General features: G+C 39.4%; 1 protein-coding gene across 1 annotated transcript in view; it reads left to right on the forward strand.

Moving 5' to 3' along the window:
• The window catches only part of brwd1 (bromodomain and WD repeat domain containing 1), a 43473-nt gene extending 19618 nt beyond the window's left edge, over positions 1–23855 (forward strand). Inside the window, exons 16-42 of the mRNA XM_039654181.2 lie at positions 1827–1955; positions 2058–2283; positions 3053–3235; positions 3369–3552; positions 4971–5061; positions 5143–5283; positions 5369–5442; positions 6260–6482; positions 6945–7061; positions 7142–7249; positions 9067–9191; positions 11061–11143; positions 11220–11331; positions 11418–11479; positions 12312–12467; positions 13724–13844; positions 15197–15322; positions 15411–15480; positions 15557–15610; positions 16048–16173; positions 17157–17309; positions 17397–17566; positions 17675–17817; positions 19792–19929; positions 20035–20355; positions 20445–20585; positions 21404–23855. Coding sequence (XP_039510115.2) covers positions 1827–1955; positions 2058–2283; positions 3053–3235; positions 3369–3552; positions 4971–5061; positions 5143–5283; positions 5369–5442; positions 6260–6482; positions 6945–7061; positions 7142–7249; positions 9067–9191; positions 11061–11143; positions 11220–11331; positions 11418–11479; positions 12312–12467; positions 13724–13844; positions 15197–15322; positions 15411–15480; positions 15557–15610; positions 16048–16173; positions 17157–17309; positions 17397–17566; positions 17675–17817; positions 19792–19929; positions 20035–20355; positions 20445–20585; positions 21404–22803 — 4977 coding nt within the window. The 3' untranslated portion in view covers positions 22804–23855. The remainder of the gene's footprint in view (positions 1–1826; positions 1956–2057; positions 2284–3052; positions 3236–3368; positions 3553–4970; positions 5062–5142; positions 5284–5368; positions 5443–6259; positions 6483–6944; positions 7062–7141; positions 7250–9066; positions 9192–11060; positions 11144–11219; positions 11332–11417; positions 11480–12311; positions 12468–13723; positions 13845–15196; positions 15323–15410; positions 15481–15556; positions 15611–16047; positions 16174–17156; positions 17310–17396; positions 17567–17674; positions 17818–19791; positions 19930–20034; positions 20356–20444; positions 20586–21403) is intronic.
• Positions 23856–24786: the final 931 nt, after the last annotated feature.

Below are 24786 nucleotides of genomic sequence, written 5' to 3' on the forward strand. Positions count from 1 at the left end.
TCGGGCTATACTGTTGCAAATATGAACTCTAACCACTGATTCTTCGCATGCTGGTCCCTGGGCAATGAAAACAAGTGGCTGAACTGTCTTTGCGATGTAGAACAGCGTCTTCTCGACATTCAGCTGAAGTATTTGAATGTGTAGACTTCAAGTTTACACTCCCGACTGCTAGGGCTGGGCAAAAAAATCGATTTTTCGATTAATCGTTTTTTCAAAATGTGTTCGATTCAAAATCGATTCTCAACGGACACGAATCGTTTTTTTCCATATAAAGGGCTCGCGGACGCGGTGCTGCATCTTCTCGTCTCTCTGCACTAGGCAAGCGCCAAGCGCTGCAGCTGTCGATACACACACGCGTTCAGGAGTCGGGACATGACGGAATATTCACTTAACAATCGGGCCAGCATTGCATCGTAACCTATGATCGTAACTAACGTTTATCATTTTCACGTCTTTTTGAGTTTTACAAGCAATGTTAAACCATCCCGTGCTCGCGCACTCTCAGAGATGTCTTTCACTGCGTGCACAGTACAGCCTAAATCTGCCTCACAAACAGCTCGCCAGAAACAAAAGTTGTATCCCTGGATTATATCACTTTAACAGTTAAAACACGCGACATTATGTCAAAACTCTGGTCTTGGTGAGTAACCTCCTAAAGACAGTCGGTAATGTCTTAAATTAGCATTAAACGCGTGTGACAGAAAGTTAATGAAACAGTAATGGATTCGCGCACTAGTTCTTAAAGTGAACGCAGCCATTTGTGTCAGTCATTAATTCTGTTGTCATAACAACAGAATATAGTATTAATTGTAAGCAATCAGAATTAAAAGCCTTTGTATTTAATTCAGTCTGGACTAAAAAGACTATCCAGTGTTATTTTACATTGGATTACTTTATTCAGTTTCTGTAGTATTTCTGACATACCCAAAAAACTACCCCAAAATGTCTCTTAATTTGTGTCTTTATTCTATTGTATTTATTTGTGCTACTTTTTTCAATTTAATTCAAAGATTGAAATCAAGCTTCCATACATAAACTCTTAAAACAAAAACAAAAAACAAAAATAAACAAAAAAATTACATTACCATTTAGGTAAGATCAATGTAAAAACAAAAGTCTAAATATTTATATATTTATTTATCTATATCTATCTTAAACATAAAATAACATGATACTGTTTGATCAAGCTGTGCGACTGTTCTGACTTTTTTTGCATATTGCATCAAAATCCTGTTTATTCTCTGTATGCATTTAGTGTATCTAGAATAAAAAGAGTTTTATATACAGGTTTATGGCTCTTAATTTCTTTGTATTAATTAACCACTAGTAAACTTATGTCCACTGTTCTTTTTTTATAAATATAGGATTTGTATTACATCTTCATTATAGTCGAATCGAGAATCAAATCAGGAATCGAAATCGAAAATTGAATCGAAATCGAATCGAACTGAGAGCTTGTGAATCGAAATCGAATCGAAATTGAAATGTGAATCGATACCCAGCCCTACCGACTGCGTGCACAGTTGTTAGGAGCGGCCAATGAGCTAATGTTTTGTCTCTACGTCACGACGTAACAGCTAATGACTCGTTTCAAAAACAATTCATTTCATAGACTCAAGAGTCGACTCTCACTTTTGAAAGACAATAACCTTATATATGGTGCACTTTCAGATATAAATCTTTGCAGGATGTTTTTATTCCCTTAGAGCTGTAGTCCACACTACATGAACAGTCATTTTCAAAAAATCCATGATAGGGGCTCTTTAATTTATTAGACATTCACATTTATTTGTCCTAATGTTATTAATTGTGTTTCTGTGGTGTAGATTGAAGGTCAAGGACATGGTGCTGTGTTTGACTGTAAGTTCACCGCTGATGGGCATCGCTTTGCAATGACGGACTCTCATGGACATCTGGTTATTTTTGGCTTTGGGACCTCTAAGCCTTATGAAAAGGTGTGTATGATTTCAAGTTGAGGAATCTGAAGTATAAAACAATTGAAGTTCCTAAATATAACTTCTCCATCTTTTAATGTATTTTTCCAAAATGATCCATAGCTTCCAGACCAGGTGTTTTTCCACACTGACTATCGGCCACTGATCCGGGACTCGAATGGGTTTGTCCTGGATGAGCAGACCCAGCAGGCCCCACACCTGATGCCTCCTCCATTCCTGGTGGACGTGGATGGGAACCCTCACCCTCCCAGATTCCAGAGACTGGTCCCAGGAAGAGAAAACATTGCAGATGAGCATCTAGTTCCTCAACTGGGTTATGTCGCAACAAGTAAGTTCCCTACTGTTGTCATAACATCCTTGTAATATGTCCATAGTTCACTGTAAACAGCGCATAGATAAACCAGTTTCAGAACCGGTTCTATTGTATCAAAAGGATTGTGATGCACCAAAATGAAATTTTACCGAACTGAAATTAAAGTTCAGGATCAGGACCCACAATGCGGAGCGGCTACTACTAAATAATTAGACACAAAATATTGATTAGCTCATTAAATGCAAAACTTTTTTGACAAACGAGTAAGTTCCAACAACATTTAAGTCATAATATCACTTATTACACTGCTTTCAACCACATAAATAAATAATGATGGGTACATGAAATAATAATTTGAGAAATAAGAAACGTTTTCTGGTCTTACAGAGAAGTGCTTATTAAATGTCCCTGTCTCGATCAATGTTTTCACCAAATCCGAAAATTCAGTTACATTATATTTTAAGGTGACTTTACAGTGTAATTACTCAAATAAATACTGAGTATGTTTAATTAACTACATATACTTACTATATGGCTTAAATTTGCAGAATTTATTACTTATTTATTACTTTATTACTTAGAATTTTAACTTTAATAGTTGTCATTTCTATAGTAAAGTATATGCAACATGTAACTTTCAGCTTAAAATATGTGCTTAAATGTTACCGAAAAATCTTTTTTTGGCTCTTATGTATTTATGGTTGCTGGTGCTTCACTAAAAACATTATGATCATGGAGCGTTTCTGATTTGCACCTTTGAAAATGGACATTTATGGTGTTTCAGGTGATGGTGAGGTCGTGGAGCAGGTGATCAGTCAACAGTCTGCGGAGAGTGAGGAGGGTCGTCCCAGCGCCCTGGATTTTGCCATCCGCCAGCTTCAGCTGCATCATGACAGACATGTTTCAGCTCAGGGAGAGGGTGGCGTTCCTGCGGCCCGTGTGCCAGAGCCAGGGACTCCCCGCAGAGGTGCCCATACATTGACATCTTGGCATTTAAATCACAGGATTGTACTCTTAGCTCAACACCCCTTCAAGTAGATTTGCACTTGAGTTGAATCTCCACCAAGTCTCATCTAATATTGCTGTGTTTGATTGCACAGTGTCGGTGAACGAGCGGATGGAGGTGCAGTCTCCACCTAATGTGGGTTTGCGGCGCAGCGGACAGGTAGAGGGAGTTCGTCAGATGCACCAGAATGCTCCCCGCAGTCAGATGGCCACAGAGAGGGACCTTCAGGCCTGGAGGCGCAGGGTGGTGGTACCCGATCTTACGACAAGTGGCTACAGGTCAGTTTTATTTATTAATTACATTTTATTTTCTTCTTTTTTTTTATCTGTGTACACATTAAAGGATTAGTACACTCCAGAATGAACATTTCCTGCGCATTTACTCACCCCCATGTCATCCAAGATGTTCATGTCTGTCTTTCTTCAGTCGAAAAGAAATAAAGGTTTTTGAGGAAAACATTCCAGGATTTTTCTCCATATAGTGGACTTTACTGGAAACCAAACGGTTGAAGGTCCAAATGTCAGTTTCAGTGCAGCTTAAAAGATCTCTACACGATCCCAGCCGAGGAATAAGGCTCTTATCTAGCCAAACCATCGGTCCTCTTAAAAAGAAACGCACAAATACTCATCTTGCACTAGCTCAGCGATGCGTGTCCACGTCTTCACGCATTGTGTTAGAAAGCTCATGTGCACAGTCTTTGTCAAGTATCAATTTTTCATTTTTTTAGGCTTTTACTAGCCTGGCAAGCCAGACCCACATCCAAATGTTGTGTCTGGGAACTCACCATTAGCAGAGCTCAATCCTAGGGGCGGGATAAACGGCTGTCTTTCAAATTCCCTCTGCACGCAATAGGATAGCGCTACAACCAACCAGAGCGCTTTCTCACAAGCAGAGCTAGTTGATAGATTAAACTTTTGCCGTATCTGGGCAAAAATACGAACACATCTTCTTTTTAAGAATGACTTAAGTGCTGTTCTTTGTTCTTTTCTCAAAGAAAAGATTAACTCCAAGTTAATTGTTCACACCGGATGCAAATAGTGCGTCAGGCACTAATGATTTTAATGTTAAGTCAGTGCAAAGACGCGTTACATGCGTAAAATTCCTGCGCCGCCAATGAGGCATAGAACGTGGCGCGGTAGACACGAATACGCCTCATTCACGCGAATGGCGCGAATTGAGCTTCGGGTGCGTTAAGCGCGTTACGCGCAAATGATTTAGTTGAGTGCTATTTGTGCACCCACGCGTTTGACGCGAATTCGCGTCTGCCGTCCGAGTTGAAAAATCTGAACTTTGGCGTGAATTCACGCCGTGTTAACCAATAAGAGCTTGCTGCTTGCTCACATGGTGAAGGATCTGGTTGCTTCAATAAATTATTTTGTAATATGACTAAATGCATGGTGGGATTATGCACAACAAAGCAAATATTTTATCACTTTATTTCAATATACGAGACATTAACACAAAGTGGTCAAGCGTCAAACTAGACGTGGTAGACGCGAATTTGACGGGCTATTTGTGTGAGCGCACAGTTAGACACTGGTCTCACTGGAAGCATTCCCGTAACAACAACATGATGCAGCAACTCCATGTCGATTCTCGGACGATAAAAATGACTGATATTGGGGGGGTTAAGTTAAGCCTGGTTACTAGAGCATTAGGACAGGCTGTTTATCAATGCAATGACTTCTTCCTTTAGGGCGCAGGAGTCGTTCAGAATAGCCAAGGGAGATGAGGAGATCAGCCTTTTCAACATCAAGAGAAAAAGAGTGACCCACGCCAGCTTCAGGGTGGGGTTCTTCTTCCTTATGAACTGCATTATGGTTATTAATGTCAACACTGTCATTAAGGTGTGGTGATTTTGCCCATAGGATGATTCTGATGAGGAAGGACCATGTCTCAAACGTGCGCAGTCACGCAAGCGGCAGAAAAACCAGCAGCGTAAAGAGAGTCTGGCTGAAGAGTTCATCGAGTTCTCATGTGAGGAAGGGGAGGAGACCGCATCTTCTGAGGTTGAGGATTTGTTCATTTATTTTTTAGAACTCTGATATATCAGACATGTCGATAATGATGTGCGTTTGTTTGTTATTGGTGCAGGACAGTGAAATGGAGGGCAGTGATGTTAATTTGTCCATTGAGGATGAAGAGGAATGGAGGAGTGATAGTTCAAGGTAGGCAATCTTGTTAACACCATAATTGTTTTAAAAGTGGAAGTGTGTAATATCTGCAAGTGGCACCAAGCGGAATTGCTCTAAAATTAGCTTCCAATAATTTCTCAGTTAATCCAATAAAAATAGTTCGATCTTAGAACTCTACAAGCCTCCCCCGCTTCACGTCAGGATGTTTTTTGCCTCCACGTCGTGCATTAAAACCTTTTGATTATCACTTAAATACACATTTAGATGTACTGTTTCAAAAAGTAACTGGTTATAGAGTCAAATTTGATTAAAGGGGTCATGAACTGGCTTTTTAAATTGTATTATATTGTTGTCTGAGATCGACGTTCGCTTGGTTTCATGAATAGGTAAAAGGCTATTTTGTACCCTAGTTTTGAGCCTAGCTGAAAAACGGTCGGTTTTTATGGGCATCTCGGGGTGTTTTATCCTCTTTGACGTCATAGTTCCCCACTTGTCGTTTGCTGAGGCTGGTGTCAATAAAAGCTTTTATTGGACCAACAAGGACGTTTTCAGTTCTGAAACTTACAGGATTCTTATAATAGATGTCTCATGAATGTCAAAAGCTCAAGGAAAATTTGATTTCTCAGTTTATCACCCCTTTAAATTAATCCGAGTCCACTTTCAAAGGAACAGTGTGAATGCAAAATCAGGTCAGACGTGGAAATGCTCATTTTTGGAGTTCTGTTTGGTGACCAAATAAGCCACACCCTTAAACTGTTAAGTCTTCCATAGAGTGATTTAATTCCATGTTGTCATCGCTAACATATTCATGAGGGTAAGATGTACACTGTGTCTCTGTTCGCAACTGAAGCCGCTCCTCCAGTGATTATTCCGACTGGATGGCAGATGCAGGAATAACTCTGCGACGGTCCGCGTCTCCGTCGTCCCGACGGAGGACTAGCCGCAGGATCAGCAGCTCTGAGGAAGAGGATGAGGAGGACGAAGAGGCGGCCGATGAGGACCAGACTCAAGATGAAGAGGAGCAGACGGCTTTACCCCGAAAGCACAAGAAGGCCAAAAGCAAAATGCCAAAGGTGTCAATATGGCCATTCAGCACATCCATTACTGCAAGGCCCTGATATACTCAAGGCGAAGTACTTGTTCGTTCTTTGCATGGGGTAAAAAAAAAAAAGTTGGAAATGTGACCAGCTCTATACTGTTTTTGAACATCCTTAGATGAATGTTATCTCTCTCAGTAACCAAATAAACACACAAAAAATAACAGCGTTGAGAAAGTATCAGATTCTTCTCTTCAGTCAAGTCATGTCATGTTCGTTTTGGCAAGCTGTTTCGATCTCCCGAAACACACCGGTTAGTTACTTGATTTAGCTTGAAGTGTATCAGGGCCTTTACTGTCAGTGTTACAAGTTCTTATTTGATCCTTTAAAATGAAATATAAACTTGGTACTGTGAAGTACTTTTTGAAATCCTTAGTTGTAATTCTGGAGAGACATTTTTTTCTGTTGGTTTAAAAAAACTCATTTTCTTATCCTTAGTCACCAAAACCGAGGCCACCCATTAACAGAGAGATCTCAAATGAGTTCCGTCCCCCAGCATGGATTACTGACGTCATTCCCCGAAAGTCCCCCTTCGTCCCTCAAATGGGAGACGAGGTACAGAATACATCCCTCTCGTCTGTGTTAAAGTATTACTGATCCATGTCTAAATCCACGGTCTCTTTTTCTGTTCACAGGTCATCTATTTTTGTCAGGGTCATGAGGCGTATGTGGAGACAGTCTGTAGGACAAAACTGTACCCCATTAACCTAGACAGACAGCCATGGAAGAAGATGGAGTTAAGAGTATGATCAAAACAATACTGGGATTTTACTGACACTTTTACTAATAGGCCGTGTGTCCACCAAAGCGGTTTTTCATGCGCCTGCCGTATTTTTACAATTGTTTTCAATGGGAAAGCCGTGTTTTTTTACCGGTCGTTAAACTTTATGTTAGACTTTGGGTAAAACTCAGCACTCATCACTGTCACTGTTTACCCAGCCGTCCAATCAGAGTCGAGGAGAGGCGGGGCTAATACCACACTGACTAACTGACAACATTCTGCTAGTACAATGTCAACAGATGATGATGAGCATAATAACGGAACAAAATAATGTAGCCCTCAATCCGTATTCACTTTATGGCCCTTAATCCTGTAATTGTGGACAAATGTGGGCACAGAGGACTCAGGTGTGATCCTAATTTTTATTTATTATAAATGTTATATCACTGTCTTCGATAAAGTTTTGTCTATCCATTTATTTTATTTTGGGGGTATTTTTTAAATTTATTTACTTCAAAAAGTACCATATTTTCTATGTAAATTATGCTTATTTTTATGTTTTATTTTTTTAACTTCATTAAAATATCTTTCCAATAAGTTCTTAGAGCTAAAACCTAAAGATGAAGTGACTTTGCTGTCACCTGGTGGCTTATTTTAGAATGCTCTAAATTAGTTTTTCCCATTCATTTCTATGGGTGCCCATTTTTGACCCAAATACAAGATTAAGGAGTTTATTTTCACGCTCTGATCAAGGGAAGTATTTTTTTAAAAATAAATAAACTATTTTGCCCACATTTGTCCAGAGTACAGTTTTAGTTTTAAAACAAGACCCAGAGAAAATACGTTACATTGTTTCGACATTTTGATATAAAATCAATACAGAAAATAAATATGTGTGAAATGAGATGCTAGTAACTCTTCACGGATATTCTGTATTGTAAAACGCAAAGCTACGCTGCCAAAACGCTCTCAGACGCCCACAGCTAGGCGTGTTCAGCGGGCTAAAAACGCTTTGGTGGACTCACAGCCTTATGAATGCATCTAATAACAAGTGAGTTGTAAAACTTTGCGTTTATCGGATTTTAACAGTATGCGCACATGCTTGCATCACTTGTCAGTAGCTATGTTTCCATTCACATATTTTTATGCAAATTTTTGTGATAATTAATGCTCTAAAAATCTTATGCACTCAATTTTTTATTCGGTAAGAAAACATGGCCATAAACTGCGAGGGGAAACGAATCAACCGAATTGGTTCCTGGGTGTGCAACAAATAAAACTCAACAGATCATGTGATTGTAATACCAGTGAACCAATCTCATCTCACCATCTAAAATACTGTTTTAGTCGTGATGAAATGCCTCGTACAATGATTTGGTATAATTACCTCCCAGAACTGTCTTGCGCGATTGCGTTCCCCAACACCAGCGTCCGAACGCAAGATACCATATCGCATTTCAAGTCATTTATTATATCAGGAAACAGTTGTCTCACCGACTTCAACTGTTCCAACAAATGTATTATTCTATTAATGATACTTTGTGCCACAATCCCATGAAGTAAAGGTTTTGTTTTGAGCACATGGGATGGAAACGATGCTTCATCTGCAAATACAAAGTTTAATTCGCAACCTAGCTAGTGCGGCAAGGCTATTTTTATTTGTCTGCATTTATTTGTTATAGTGACCGGCAACAGGCTACAGATGCTGTCTTAAGGTTCAGTTTCCTTGTATTTCACCATGAACATTGCTTTATTAAAAAAAATGCATGCAACTCAGCTAAGCTTTAATGTTTTCAGCAAGTTTGGCATTGAAAAATATAAATCCTCTGTTTTTACCAGGACCAAGAGTTTGTGAAAATAACAGGGATCAAGTATGAGGTCTCCCCTCCAACCCTATGTTGTCTGAAACTGACCCAGATCGACCCTGGAACGGGCAAAATAACAGACCGAACCTTTTCCATAAAGTAAGTGCTGGCAATCAGTGCTGGGTAGATTACATGCACATTTTAGTCCATTACTAAATACAAATTACCTGATGAAAATTGTGTTTAGTAATTTCAGAACTTGTATATTAGTAGACTCATTACATGCAAAGTGAGATATTTCAAGCCTTTATTTGTTATAGTTTTGATTATGGTTTACAGCTTATGAAAACCCCATATTCAAAATGAAAATATTACATGAAATCAATAAAAAAAACAAATACAGAAATGTCAGCCCTCTGAAATGTATAATCATGCATAATCAATTATTGTCTCAATCCATGTATGCGATCAGCAAAATATTCACATTTTTTTTTTGAGTCTCATCATCATCACACATTTTAGGTTATATAATATACCATTTTGATATAAAAATAGGAAGAAAAATTAGAAAATAAATGTTGAATTAGGGGTGGGCGATATGGAAAATCACGATCACGATTTTTTTATCACGATTCTTTTTCAAGTTGGTTTTAATATTTTGCAAGTGGCTGTTCATTACAGCCAAACTAATGTCCCTATGTTAAACAAAGCCTTAGGTAACAAAAGAAAAAAGAAAGCCACACATTTAGGCCAGTGGCGAAGATAAAAATCTTTGTCATTATTTTCTTTGTTATTAAAAAAAAAAGACAAGTTAAACATTACACAAATTAATATTCATATTAAATAAATAGTGCTTTATTTTTTCAGATGCAGTAGGTGTATTTAGCAGTAGCATTGAAGTAATTAAATGAACAAATATGAAATTAAAACACTACATAGACTTCACTGAATAAATTGATTCTTATTAAAGCTACTATTAAAGTTCTCAGTCAGTGAGTGATTTTCTCCTTGTGTTTTTTTGTTTGTTTTATTAACACTAAAGGGATAGTTCCCTCAAAAATGACAATTGTCTTAATTTACTCTCTCAAGATGTTTTAAACCCGAATAAGTTTCTTTCTTCTGTTGAAAATAAAAGTTATTTTGAATAATGTGGGTAACCGAACAGTTGCTGGTCCCCTTATAGTTTTTTTTTTTTATAGGTTCTCTCCTGGAAGTTAATGGGGACCAGCAACTGTTTGGTTACCCACATTAAAAAAAAATTGTCTTTTGTGTTCAGCACAAGAAAGAAATTAATACAGGTTTGGAATAACATTAGAGTGAGTAAATAATGACAATAATGATATTTTTTTTTTTTTTTTGTGAACCATCCCTTTAAGGACAAGCGGCAGTACTATTTATTCCTGTTGCTTTTAGACCAGCACGCGACGCGTTTAATATAGACGCATATTACACCAGATATTCTTTCAAATGTTTGCTTTCACTTTAGACATAGCCTGTTTATGTAAACATTGTGTGTATTTAACAGTATTAGCATAATAAGACTCGAGAGATAACTTAGTCCAGTATTCAGGCGCTGTTTGACAGGCTTAGTGCCTGTGATTGTCGGGGGTTATGCGGTCAGGAAAGCGCACGTTAGAACAGCGCATCAGCGCGTGAATTAAATGTTTAACCGGCAAGGCTTATGCAAATAATGAACTTTTGTGAATTGCAGTGTCCCGTACCTATTCATTAACGTGTGATCATGTGTAGGCTACGTCGCGTTGTACAGTTGAGAGACGGAGGCGCCAGAACTGAACTGATAGAATGCACTGTAACACGATACTACGATATTTCTTCAAAAGCAGATCGTGGAGACATTTTAATCGTCCACGATTAAAAATCGTCATATCGCACACCCCTATGTTGAATCTGAATTACATAATCCAGTTTGCATGTAATCAGTTTCTGATATAAAATTAAAGTTATATTTCAGATTTTTTGTGTTGATTTTTAAGCAAAAACGTTTGTTTTGGTGCCGTTTTTCCTCAGATATCATGATATGGCGGATGTAATTGATTTTCTGGTGCTGCGTCAAAGCTACGACGAGGCGCGCAGCAGAGTGTGGAGGTCAAGTAAGTAGGAGGCATGAGCTGAGAGTTTGTTGTGGTGCCCTGCATCAATACAGTCACATCTGTTCTGTTTCCGTAGATGATCGGTTTCGCTCCGTGATCGATGACGCCTGGTGGTTTGGGACCATAGTTTGTCAGGAACCATATCAGTCCGAGTATCCCGACAGCCATTTTCAGTGCTTCAAAGTCAAGTAAGCCCAAACCGTGTTTGACGTATTGGGAGCTGTTGCGTAGATCTTAGGCGTTGGCTGTGATTTTGAACTCTCTGATTTTGCAGATGGGACAATGGCGAGACAGAAAAGCTGAGTCCATGGGATGTGGAAGCCATTCCTGAAAACGGTACTTCTGACCACTCAAGCTTTAGCTTAAACCAGATGCACTGTGTACGATTTTTTTTCTGCACATCAGCAGTCGTTGCATTGAATTAAAGGAGTAGTTCACTTTAAAAAAAAACATGTGCTGATAATTTACTCACCCCCATGCCATCCAAGATGTCCACGTCTTTCTTTCTTCAGTCGAAAAGAAATTAAGGTTTGTGATGAAAACATTCCAGGATTTTCTCCATATAATGGACTTCAATGGGAACCAAACGGTTCAAGGTCCAAATGAGAGTTTCAGTGCAAACTGTTCAAAGGGCTTTAAATGATTCCAGACGATGAATAAGGGTCTTATCTTGTCATGACTCGAAAAAAGATTCGTTCATTTTGATGAACGAGTTCGAACAGGAGAGTCACGAACACGCATCACAGAACAGAGCAAGGCGACCATTTGTGCTTATAAAACGTCAACTTTTTTATTTATTTTTTTAAATGAGCGGTGAGCGTTTCGCTAAGACCCTTATTCATCATCTGGTGTCGTTTAAAGCCCTTTGAAGCTGCACTGAAACTGTCTTTTGGACCTTGAACTGTTTGGTTCCCATTGAAGTCCATTATATGGAGAAAATCCTGGAATGTTTTCATCAAAAACCTTAATTTCTTTTCGACTGAAGAAAGAAAGACGTGGACATCTTGGATGACATGGGGGTGAGTAAATTATCAGCAAAAGTTTTTTTTAAAAGTGACCTACCCCTTTAAGGGTGTTTGGTTACTCCTGCATTTCTAACAGAAAGGTCATTTGTGTTTTAATAAAGCAAATGGTCTGTTTGTTAAATTGAGTTGTTTGCGTGCTGCAGCTGAACAGCCGGATTCGGAGGGCGCGGGGGTGCCGGTGACGGACGAGGAGATGATGGACATCCTCTATAAACCTCAGACGGGTGAATGGGGGGACAGGGGTCGAGACCAAGAGAGCGCACGCATCATTGCAGGCATTGAACAGCTTGTGACTGTGGGTGCGTTTGATTTTGCAGTTATCCCTATTCTTTCATTATCTTTATCAATTTTGTGGCATTTCTTTAAAGGTACACTATGTTACTTTTTTCCGCTAGTGGTTGAAAAAGGCGAAACCATGCATTTTGGTCGTGCTTTGGTGCTGCGTGACTCTGCTAGAGAGCGACATATGGCAGTTTATCTGTTCAATAAAATACCATACTCACCTGTTGAGTAATAAAAGCACTTCTACAACATTTCAAATCCCTCAGTTCTCGTCATCTCTGAAAAGCCAAGCCAATGTTGGTTCTTGTTTTATTACGAGCTCTGTCGCGTTCCCTTCTCTCCAGCAGACGCTCCTCTGTTCGCCGTTTGTTTAAAACGGGTGATTCCCGGAGGATGGAGATTTACCTGCTCCATGTCAAGCTTTCTCACTCGCTGTGACGACTAACCTCTGACACTTTAACACCAGACACACGTCAAAGTAGCCGGAGTTTCTCTATTTACGGATATAACGAAATACTCACGGGCGAGTGACATGTTCACAGTTTCCTGTAAAAACCATCATGTCAGATCTAAAATATAAACGCTTATAATTGCTTGCCAATGGGAATTAGGGTAAGACAGATATATTTTGGAAGGATTGATGTATTTTCATTTTTATTTTTAATTTTAAACAAAAAAATTTACAAAGTGTACCTTTTAAGCAAATCAGATTTAGATGGTTTACAAGGAGGGTTAGTTCACCCCAAAATTAATATTGTCATTTTACCTCACCCTCATTTCGTTTCAAACCCACAAAGATCTTTGTTGGACGATTTGTTATTCATGATTTTTCTTCTTCATCCATTGAAAAGTGTATGTAGTTAACATTTTCAATGCAGCAAAAAGTTCATAAAGACATCATAAAAGTAATCCATATGAATTGAGCGACATAATCCAAGTCTGATGGTTTTGATCATCCATTTACCGTATTTGATGTGCGGTGATCAATGTTTAAGAGCCTGAATAAATCTGATGAACACTTGGGTTATACCACTTAATTCATTTGGATTGGGTTTTTTTTTTGGGATTTTTTTTTTATAATGCTTGAAAACGTTGATGAGAGAATTGTAAAAAATATCTTAATTTGTTTTCCGAAGTTGAACGAGTCAAGTCTTATAGGTTTGGAACGACATAAGGGTGAGTAGATGATGACAGAATTTGCGTTGTTGCGTGAAATAACCCTTTAAATGTTACGCTCTGGCTCATCAATGTCAATTGCTGTCCTTCTGAACAGATATCGCGGCACCTTTCTCTGGTCCGGTCGACCTTGCTCAGTATCCTACATACTGTGCTGTCATTGCATATCCCACTGACCTGAACACCATCAAACTGCGACTCAAGCACAAGTTCTACAGGTTTGTAACTTAATGGGTATTGTCCACCTAAAAATAAAACATGATCATCATTCGGTTTTCATGTTTTTCATGGACATTTTGATCAATGGTATTTTTTGCATGGAAAAAAGGCAGAATGAACAAGTAGTTTTAACAACTTGTAGTCTTTGGTTTTAATCACCAATATTTATTGGGTTAAAGGAGTAGTTCACTTTTGAAAAAACTTATGCTGATAATTTACTGTCATTCTTTCTTCAGTTGAAAAGAAATTAAGGTTTTTGATAAACACTTCAGGATTTTTCTCCATATAATGGACTTCAATGGGAACCAAACTGTTCAAGGTCCAAATGAGAGTTTCAGTACAAACTGCAAACTGTTCAAAGGGCTTTAAACGACACCAGACGATGAATAAGGGTCTTATCAAGCGATTCGATCGCTCATTTAATAAATTAATAACAAAGTTTAAGTTTTATAAACTCAAATGGTCACCTTCCTCTGTTCTGTGATGCCTGACTCTCCTGTTCGAAACTCGTTCATCAAAATGAACAAATCTTTTTCCGAGTCATTTGGTTTATTCAACAAACGAAACGAACGAGTTGACTCAGGAAAAGATTCATTCTTTTTGATGAACGAGTTCGAACAGGAGAGTCACGAACGCGCATCACAGTACAGAGCAAGGCGAGCATTTGTGCTTATAAAACTTAAACTTTGTTATTTATTTATTAAATGAGTGATCGTTTCGCTTGATAAGACCCTTATTCATCGTCTGGAATCGTTTAAAGCCCTTTGAACAGTTTGCATTGAAACTGTCTTTTGGACCTTGTACCGTTTGGTTCCCAATGAAGTCCATTATATGGAGAAAAATGCTGGAATGTTTTCATCAAAAACCTTAATTTCTTTTCGACTGAAGAAAGAAAGACGTGGACATCTTGGATGACATGGGGGTGAGTAAATTATCAGCAAAAGTTTTTTGAAAAGTGAACTACTCCTTTAATTCACCCAAAAATTTGAAGTCTTTCAACTTTGACGCTTCAAAAAGATCGCAAAATGAATCCACATGAATCCGGCAGATTAATAAAAGTCTATTATGGAGACAATTTGTGATAAACACATTTAATTTAGCCTTTTATTCACATATATAAGCTCAAGCACACTTGCCTGAAACACAAGGGCAAGCCTCATTGGTTCTCACACATCAAGTACGCATGTTTGCGCTTGACTCCTATTATTTGTATGTAAAAGAGTAGTGTGCACAGTATTCAAAATATCCAGAAAGAAATTGGAAAATATGGCTGAATAAATGAGAGTTTGATGGTTTTATTTTCTAATTTCCCATATTTGTGTGTTTCTTGCTTTTGTTTTGTGTTTTTCAGGAGGCTGTCTGCACTGATCTGGGACGTTAAACACATCGAACAAAATGCCAAGACCTTCAATGAGCCCCGCAGCAAGATTGCAGAGTCTGCAAAAATCATCACAAATGTTCTTCTGAAGTTCATAAGGTTTGTCCTGGACATTTGTGGCAAACATCAGTTTGTGATATTGTAATGTTTAGCCTTGTAACTCCCCTCCCCCTCTCTCTGGCCACAGTAAACCTCACTGTACAGATATTATGGAGATCTATAACGCCGTTGAGAACATGGAGTACTCTGATGATGAGGTGAGTCTAGTTATTCAACCTGTATTTTCTCTTCGCTTTCCTGGAGAACATGAGATTTAATTCATGTGGCTTTCAGGACCTGGATGACATTGATGCACCTGGACCCTCTGCTGGACAAAGACTTCGCCAGGTAGTGTGAGATATATCATGCATAATAGTGCAATAGTTGAGTTGTGGTTTAATAGAGATTCCATTACATTGTTGAAGGGATAGTTCTACCAAAAATAAAAATTATCATCAACCTTGTATTAATTTATCTCTTCAGCTTAAGATATTTTTAAGTAAATGGTGAACCAAACAGTTGATGGACCCCATTGACTTCCATAGTATGGAAAAAAAGATTAAATTTAAAACGTAGTCCATCAACTGTTTGGTTTCTCCAGTAAAAGAAAAACTCCTACAGGTTTGGAACAACTTGAGGGCGAGTAAACGATTTTTGGGTGATCTGTCCCTTTAATATCGTAGTGTATAGGCCCCATGGTTAAACATTGTAATGACAGTAAATGAGAAGATGGAAAAATGAATGCGTTAAAGATGCTTTCTTTGTGATTTTTTTTTTTTTGCTAGCCATCGGTGGAGGTTGTAATGGACAGGGACGCATGGAAGGATTCCTGCAAACGTTTACTGAACTACATGTTTGAGTGTGAGGATTCAGAGCCTTTCCGGCATCCTGTAGATCAGGGAGATTATCCGGTAAGCATGACCACTTCCATAACAATATTTCATTATCTCTTTCCCTGCCAAAGTGTTGCCAGCCAATTTTTTTGTTTCATATCATTGATGGGCCTCACAATATTTCTTGTATGAATATGCAATTTTATCCACACTTGAATGCGAGTAAGGTGCATAAAAAAGCTGGATTAAAAAAGAGAATAAAATCATGTTTTTGTCAGATCACGTCTGGTTCGGAGTTGTTCACTTTTAAAAAAAACTTTTGCTGATAATTTACTCACCCCCATATCATCCGAGATGTCCATGTCATTCTTTCTTCAATCGAAAAGAAATTAAGGTTTTTGGTGAAAACATTCCAGGTTTTTCTCCATATAATGGACTTCAATGGGAACCAAACGGTTCAAGGTCCAAATGAGAGTTTCAGTGCAGCTTTAAACGACACCAGACGATGAATAAGGGTCTTATCTAGGAACCTTCGAGTCATGACTCGAAAAAAGATTTGTTCATTTTGATGAACGAGTTCAAACAGAAGAGTCACGAACGTGCATCACAGAACAGAGCAAGGCGAGCATTTGAGGTTATAAAACTTAAAATTTGTTATTTATTTATTAAATGAGCGATCGTTTCACTTGATAAGACCCTTATTCATCGTCTGGAATCGTTTAAAGCCCTTTGAACAGTTTGCACTGAAACTGTCTTTTGGACCTTGAACCGTTTGGTTCCCATTGAAGTCCATTATATGGAGAAAAATGCTGGAATGTTTTCATCAAAAACCTTAATTTCTTTTCCACTGAAGAAAGAAAGACGTGGACATCTTGGATGACATAGGGGTGAGTAAATTAACAGCAAAAGTTTTTTTTAAAGTGAACTACTCTTTTAACTAACGTACAGTATATGTGATTACAGAGGTGTCACTTCTCTTAGTGACAGTGTTAGGAAGTGCAACCTCTTTATCCAAAGATAGTTTATGGTAATAATTTAGTTTTATAATACTGTGTTTTCAGGATTACTGTAATATCATCGACACGCCTATGGACCTTGGAAGTGTGCGGCAGTCTCTGGAAGAAGACCGCTATGAAAATCCCATAGACCTTTGCAAGGACACCAGGCTTATTTTCGCCAATGCTAAAGCCTACACGCCAAACAAACGGTCAAAGGTAACGCATTCATGTCTTGACCAATTTTCCCCGTCTATTTGTGTAATTCTTAAAGGCTCATTGATATCCTTGTGCGCTCTTTTACAGATTTACAGCATGACTTTGCGACTGTCAGCGTTTTTCGAGGAGAGTATACGCAAAATCATTTCCGACTACAAGACTGCTGTGAAAAGTAGCTTGAAGCTGCGCCGCAGTCAGAGATTCAGGAAGAAGTTGCAGCATCAGGACTCGGCTCTTTCCCACCAAGGATCCGCACGGTAGGCCTCCACGTGTTTTCTCTGTTTCGATTCTCCCTTATTCTTCTGTTTTGTGTTTTGCCATGCAGAAGACAATAAACCTGTCCTTGTTTCTCCTCCTGGCGCTAGTCAAAAGAGGGCTACTTTAAAGACTCAGGAAAATACAGAACAGTCTACAGCCAAATCTACCTCAGCCAAAGTGTCTGGACCAGAGCGCCGCAGAGTCAACGAAGCCAAGGAGAGCTTCAGACGGAGCGGCTCGTCTTCATCCGGTGAGACGGACAGTTCTCAAAAATTATTAGTTTCCGAAATTAAAATATAATGCATGAAAAGCTCATGGTCTCGCCACCATAGTGAACTTCGCATCTGAAGATGTTCTGAAACTGTTGTGTTACACAAAAGGAGAAGCTTGTGAATCCTCAATGCAGTAAAACTTATCTTTGTCAGTTGGGCTGGGTAAAAAAATATCGATTTCTCGATATTAATCGATTCTTAAATCTCAAGAATCGATTAGTCATCCTGTTTTCATATGACGAATGAATGGAACATTATAACGTGCATCCCATCCAATAAATCGCAATAATCTTTGTGCTTTGTGACTATTATGAAATAAAGTCTCAAATTTCGAATCATGTCCATTTTCTTAGGAAATTCAAAAACATAAATAGCCTTTTGGCGCTGTGGCGTGAGATCGCTCTGGCGCAGCTCAGCTCACGAGAAGAGGCAGCACATGATCTCCACTTCTGCCTTAATAAACCAGTTATTGCGCAAAATAAGCATGAATGAGCATCTGAAAGTTTGTTAAAACTTATCGAAATCCATATATTGGGATATTGAGTCATATTGATTCGCTCAATTAGTGTTTCATCCGTGTAAAGACGTCAGTTAAACAGCTTCTAATCAATGGCATGTAGCGTCACATTTACCTCAGAAAAACCCACATGTGACCATAAACTCAGCTAGAAAAATTAACTCTAGAGAGGAGAATTTTGCTAAATATACGCACCATATTACATATTCATTGTAATTTGTGATGTTCTTCAATATTCATTGCATGTTTAAATAAATCTGGCAAGTTTTTATGACAGCCACCATTTAAATGTTTATATTTCATATAACTTTCTTTATAAAAATAAGTGTAATTTAAGTGTTTGTATAGCTACAAATCAGTTAATTTTTACTTTCAAAAATATAGTAGGCCAATGGAGCCTTGTGTGCTACAACTGACTTCCATCAGTTTACAGCATTTGATAAGAGATTTGTTTTCCTTGAAAAAAAATTGCCATGTATTGTACCTGATATCCAAAATAATCAATATCGAATCGTAATCGAATCGCAAGCTTGTGAATCGAAATCGAATCGAATTGTGAAATTTGTGTCAATACCCAGCCCTATTTGTCAGTGAATAATGTCAACTTAAGTCTGCTCACAGTTTTCACATCAAGTGACCTGCAAACTTTGTGACCAGATCTGTCAGTCAGACAGTTGAACTCAAAAACCAGATCAGTCGTGTTGTTAATGAGTCATTCTACCTGGTTTTGTGAACTGGATCAACAATTTCAACCAATCATGTAGGGATGCAAAATATATCGGCCACCATATCGGTATCGGCTGATATATGTTATTTCTCAATCCTATCGTTATCTGCCAGATAAGAAAGTTTGGCCCGTATATTAAAGCCAATAAATAATGTATTATTTCCTTCAGCTGAGACAGTTCAGATGCGCACTGTTCAACATGGTTTTGAATTGCTTGAAATATGATTTGAATCACTTAAAAAAAAAAAAGGAGAGACGGCACAAAAAATTATAATGAGAATATTATAACTGTGTGTTTGGGACATGGCTTTTAATGGTGAGACTTTTGTTTTTGTAACCAGCCTCCCAAACATAATATAAAATTTTGGATTTGGACAAGTATATCTGTTATCGGCTTTCAAATATAAAGAGTTATCAGTATCGGCCAAAATAATCATATCGATCCATCCCCACAAACGGTGTTCCCGTTGAATGCACTGTGCTTTGACAGGCAAATATTTTCAGAGATCCACCAGGTGGAGCCATTTATCAGTTGACTGAATATTACATACCGATAAGTAGAACATTGACAAATATTTACTAAGTACTGGTAAAACGGATTATAGGTACATCTCTGATTAAAGGATGAGCTATTCCTTTTATTACACGAGGCTTTTAGCACTTGATGTTCATTCCATAGTTTCTTAAGTTTGTGTTTTTGATTTATAGGGTCTGATCATGACAGCAAACAATCTTTGAGTCAGTCGGAAGAGGATGAAGAACCTTTATCTTCGTCTCGTGGCTTCAGACGAGAGACTAGAGCCACGAGAAGAGCTGCACAGAAAAAAGGATCCAGACGAAAACATGGTGAGACCCCACAATGTGTGCAGTTGGGTAGATATTTCAAGGGCTTTCAGTGAACAAACATGACTGGCTGGACATACACATTTTATGCATCTTATGCCATCCTAGAGAGCCATGCCAAGATGAACGGGCACAGCAGGTCACATGAGCGTCAGAGACCACGACCCTGCAGCGACTCTGACCAGGAGCCTTCGCAAGGTTCAGACTCCTCCGAAAACGAGTCGTCATCTTCCGTCAGTCGCCGGCCCAGGACCCGCAAGACCGCCATGGCTGCGGTCAGCAAAATGAAACTCATGGATATCATGGAAGACGGTGACGGTTCGGACGAGGAGGGTCGTGGAGGCAGCAGCCGTCCCGCAACTCGTGCTAGCAAACGCTCTGCTGTCATTCAGAGCAGCTCTGATTCAGACCAAGAGGAAGCTTCTCAGGGTATAAACACCTACATCGCTTGCCTTGAACAACCTCTTTCCAAATATCTTGTGTACCTTAAACTCTTTTAAATGTTGTTCTTCTCATAGAGTCAAATGAAAGTGATGCGTCAGCGAGTGAAGAAGAGAAAAGTGGCGTCAGCGTGGACAGTGACTCGTCTTCTCACAGCAAAGAGGAGAGTAGATCTGCTGGGCGCAGACCCTGCAGACGATCAGCAGTAGAGAAGAAGGGTATGTTTGGTGGGATCGCCTTTACTGTTGAGCTCTACAGTCAGCATGAAATTAAAATGATTATCCATCAACTCGTCCCTGTTTTTCACTTTCCAAAGAGTCCATCTTAAAGGAGTAGTTCACTTTTAAAAAAAACTTTTGCTGATAATTTACTCACCCCCATGTCATCCAAGATGTCTTTCTTTCTTCAGTCGAAAAGAAATTAAGGTTTTTGAAGGATTTTCTCCATATAATGGACTTCATTGGGAACCAAACGGTCCAAATGAGAGTGCATCAAAATGAACAAATCTTTTTTCATGTCATTTGGTTCATTTTGGTTCATTTCGTTCATTTTGATAAACGAGTTCGAACAGGAGAGTCATGAACGAGCATTACAGAACAGAGCAAGGCGACCATTTGAGCTTAAAACTTAAGCTTTGTTATTTATTTTTTAAATGAGCGATCGTTTCGCTTGATTCATCGTCTGGAGTCGTTTAAAACCATTTGAACATTTTGCAGTTTGCACTGAAACTGTCTTTTGGACCTTGAACCGTTTGGTTCCCATTGAAGTCTATTATATGGAGAAAATACTGGAATGTTTTCATCAAAAACCTTAATTTATTTTCGACTGAAGAAAGAAAGACGTGGACATCCTGGATGACATGGGGGTGAGTAAATTATCAGTTTTTTTTTTTAATGTGAACTACTCCAAGATAACTACTCCTACTCCTAACTAACCCTTGAATGCTAATGAGACACTGACAAAGAAAGAAAATAAAAGAAAGGTCAATATATGGTGGAGGGAAGTTGACTACTTTCTTCAATTTTTCCATTTTTAGAAACGTCTCCTTTCGTTAATGGACACGGCACCAAAGTACAATGGGAGGACAGTGAGGACAACTCGAATGATGGGGGGAGTCCGAATGAAAGTGTGAACGGGGAGTCGGACGTTGACCTCGTTGTCAGGCGGAAATACACCAGGAAGACCGCGAAAGCCTCTGTCAGTAAAATAAAGAAACTGAACGACACCGATGCCGAAGAAGAGGAAAATTGCTCCAGAAGCCGACGTCAGAAACCTCGGCAAACCAAGCAGGATCCTGAAAAGAGCTCTGAGGAAGAGGTTGAGGTCCCCAGAACTCAGAAGCACCCTCATCAAAACGGAAGAAAGGTCTCTGCGAAAGAGCTGAAGAAAAGTAAAGCATCGTCAGAGAGCTCAGATCAAACTTCTGCCGCAAAACAAGTTACCCACAAAAAAACCTCAGCCACAGATGCATTTACGTCAACAACCCAGGACTCGGAGGAACTCAGCGACGTTTCGGAAGAGTCTGACGCGGACAGGAAGATTATTAAATCAGAAGAGGACGAGAATCAAAGCGATGAAGGAGAAGAAAAAAGGTCCCCCAGAAACAGAAAACGGGCGTCCAAGGCTCGCAGGAAAAAACTTGACGAAAGGTCGGATGCCTCCAGTTCGGATAGCGAAAGAAAGGTAGACCGAAGGAGGAGAAAAAAGGTGGGCTCTTCCTCCGAGAGTGACGTATCAGAGCAGGACGAGAAGATTCCTCCGAGGAGGAAGCCTTGCATTACAGTTTCATCCAAGGGAATATCACTCCGATCTCTTCCCAAGAAGAACTACATTATGGAGGACTCGGATGCAGAGTTCAGTCCCGAGATCGAGATGCAATCAAAGAACGGAAAGGGCAAGGAGCGGCCCGACTCCCGGGTGAGGAAACCGTCAGGCGGCGACTCCAAAAGGAAACGTGACGTCTCCTCGGAGTCTGAAGACACGGACAACAAAAGTAGCAGGACCAGCGACGAAAACGAGTGCATGGAACCTCATCGAAAGAGTGCGAAACGCTTCAAGCCCTTGAGCGGCTCTTCGGACTCCGGGAGCGACTCGGAAACTAGATGCAAATCGGAGAACGGCCGAGAACTAAGGCCTCAGGAGAAGAATCCCAAAGCGACCCGGCGACGGCGGAAACAAAGCGAGAGCGATAACGGGAGCAACGAGGACGCCAGCACCTCCGAGAGCGAGGAGTCCGGGGAGTCCAAGTCGGACGCCAGCTCAGGTTCGCAGAGCAGTCCGAAGAGAAGACTGAGGAACCGAGGACCCGCGAGGAAACGTCAGAGGGATGCTTCCGACGAGGACAGCGACGTGTCGTACGGGAAACCCCGACGGGCCACGCGCATCCGGACCAGGAACCGAGGCAAGCGGACTGTGAATTACCAAGACAGCGAATGAAGGACTCGGGCGGTCGAGCCACGCGCAAAGACACTAACTGGAGACCTTGAAGACACTTGATTGTCCCAACTTTAAACACAATGGTAGCAGCACTGGAGTCCTCAATATACTGTGAATCAGTTCCATTCAGGGATATTTATATTTTCTATGAAAAACGAAAACTAATGAGTTATAAATAAGATGTATTTGATCGACTGGTTTGGCTGTTCAGACCAGCCCCACTTTGTGATTCGGCCAACAGGAAAGACTTGCGTAGAGAAGCATTGTTTGCTTGGGTGCTATCCTAATATACCTCCTGATTAATTGAGCATATTTGCTGGCTTGCACTAAAAGGCACACTGTAATGAGGTATTTTATACACTAAGTCTGCATTAGAAACTCAGGGGTCAACTACGTTTACCATATTCTCAGACTATTTTTTTGTTAGGATTCTAGTGTCATATTGTCGACATGAGCGTTTAGGTCCAAACACCCTTTACGAAAGACGGACACACAAATTCTCTATTATCGCTGTTAAAGGGATCGTTGAGCCAAAATGTACAAACTAAACTTTTTTTTTTTCTGTCATCCTTTGTGGTTCCTCTTTGTTTGTTTGGGTTTCTTTGACCATATTTCCAGGTTTCTGAGAATCAGTCTGTAGCAAAGCATTGTATATTTAAATTCCTCTCTCAAGCATTATTTTTTTTTTGTATTCAATTAAAATGAATTGACATGCCATGAAATATGAATTGGTACTTATTTGCTAAGTACAGTAAATCAAAATGAGTACTTCGAGCAAAGTACTTTGATTTCTCATATTGGGAAGATGTTTTAGTGATCTGTGTTGCATATTTTCAGTATTAATTCCTTTTCTGACTTAACTTATGAACAACTTTTGTACACAGTCTTTGAATTGTGCATCGCAGTTTATGTAATGCAGTTGTCAATTGGCATTTTTGCTTGATGTCTTTTTCATAAGAGCTTCTTTAATACACCGAGGATGTTGAGTCTGTTGGCCGCTGAAGTGAGAGATGGATGACCTCCTATGAATAAAGTACTGTTTCAGGTTGGAAGTGGAGTTCGTTTTCTTTAACTCGATTTTCAGCTACCAGTTTTGCTTGAGAAATGTTTAAATGAGCTGATACAAGACAAATGAAAGGCACATTTTAGTCCCTGTGGTGGAAATCAAGTTTTTAATGTTGTTTATATGTAATAGGAATTTACACATGGTGTGTCTTAAAGCATAAGTCGACAGCATTGTTGAGTATTTTCTGTTTAAAACTGCCGTGAACCAAAGACGGTCTCAAAAACGCGGTTTGTAACCGCTGGTGTTTCTGACGTCAAATACCTTGTAACCAATCAGATCAACGTGTGATCGCCAACCAGTGGATCTCTGAGTGAGTGGGGGCGTGGCTCATTTGCATATTTATAGGACCATGAATATTAAATGAGACAAGGGTGTCGAGTTACATTCAAGATATTTTACGGCATGAATAAAAAACATTTCAAGGGAAAAAAACTTTTAAATATGTAATTTAGCAGAACAAAGATGAGTTTTGAGGGATAAAATTGACTACAGGGAGACTTAACAAATATAATTGCTCAGGATTACATTTACACAATTTAATGATCAAGACCATATTTTGGTTATAGATGCTCTGTCGTTGTTGTAATGCTTCTATCTACACTCACCTAAAGGATTATTAGGAACACCATACTAATACTGTGTTTGACCCTCTTTCGCCTTCTAAGTGGCATTGATTCAACAAGGTGCTGAAAGCATTTTTTAGAAATGTTGGCCCATATTGATAGGATAGCATCTTGCAGTTGATGGAGATTTGTGGGATGCACATCCAGGGCACGAAGATCCCGGTCCACCACATCCCAAAGATGCTCTATTGGGTTGAGATCTGGTGACTGTGGGGGCCATTTTAGTACAGTAAACTCATTGTCATTTTCAAGAAACCATGGACATGGTCAGACACAATGCTCAGGTCAATTGTC

Source organism: Pimephales promelas, chromosome 16 (genome assembly GCF_988280905.1).
Source record: "Pimephales promelas chromosome 16, fPimPro1.hap1.1, whole genome shotgun sequence".
NCBI lineage: Eukaryota > Metazoa > Chordata > Actinopteri > Cypriniformes > Leuciscidae > Pimephales > Pimephales promelas.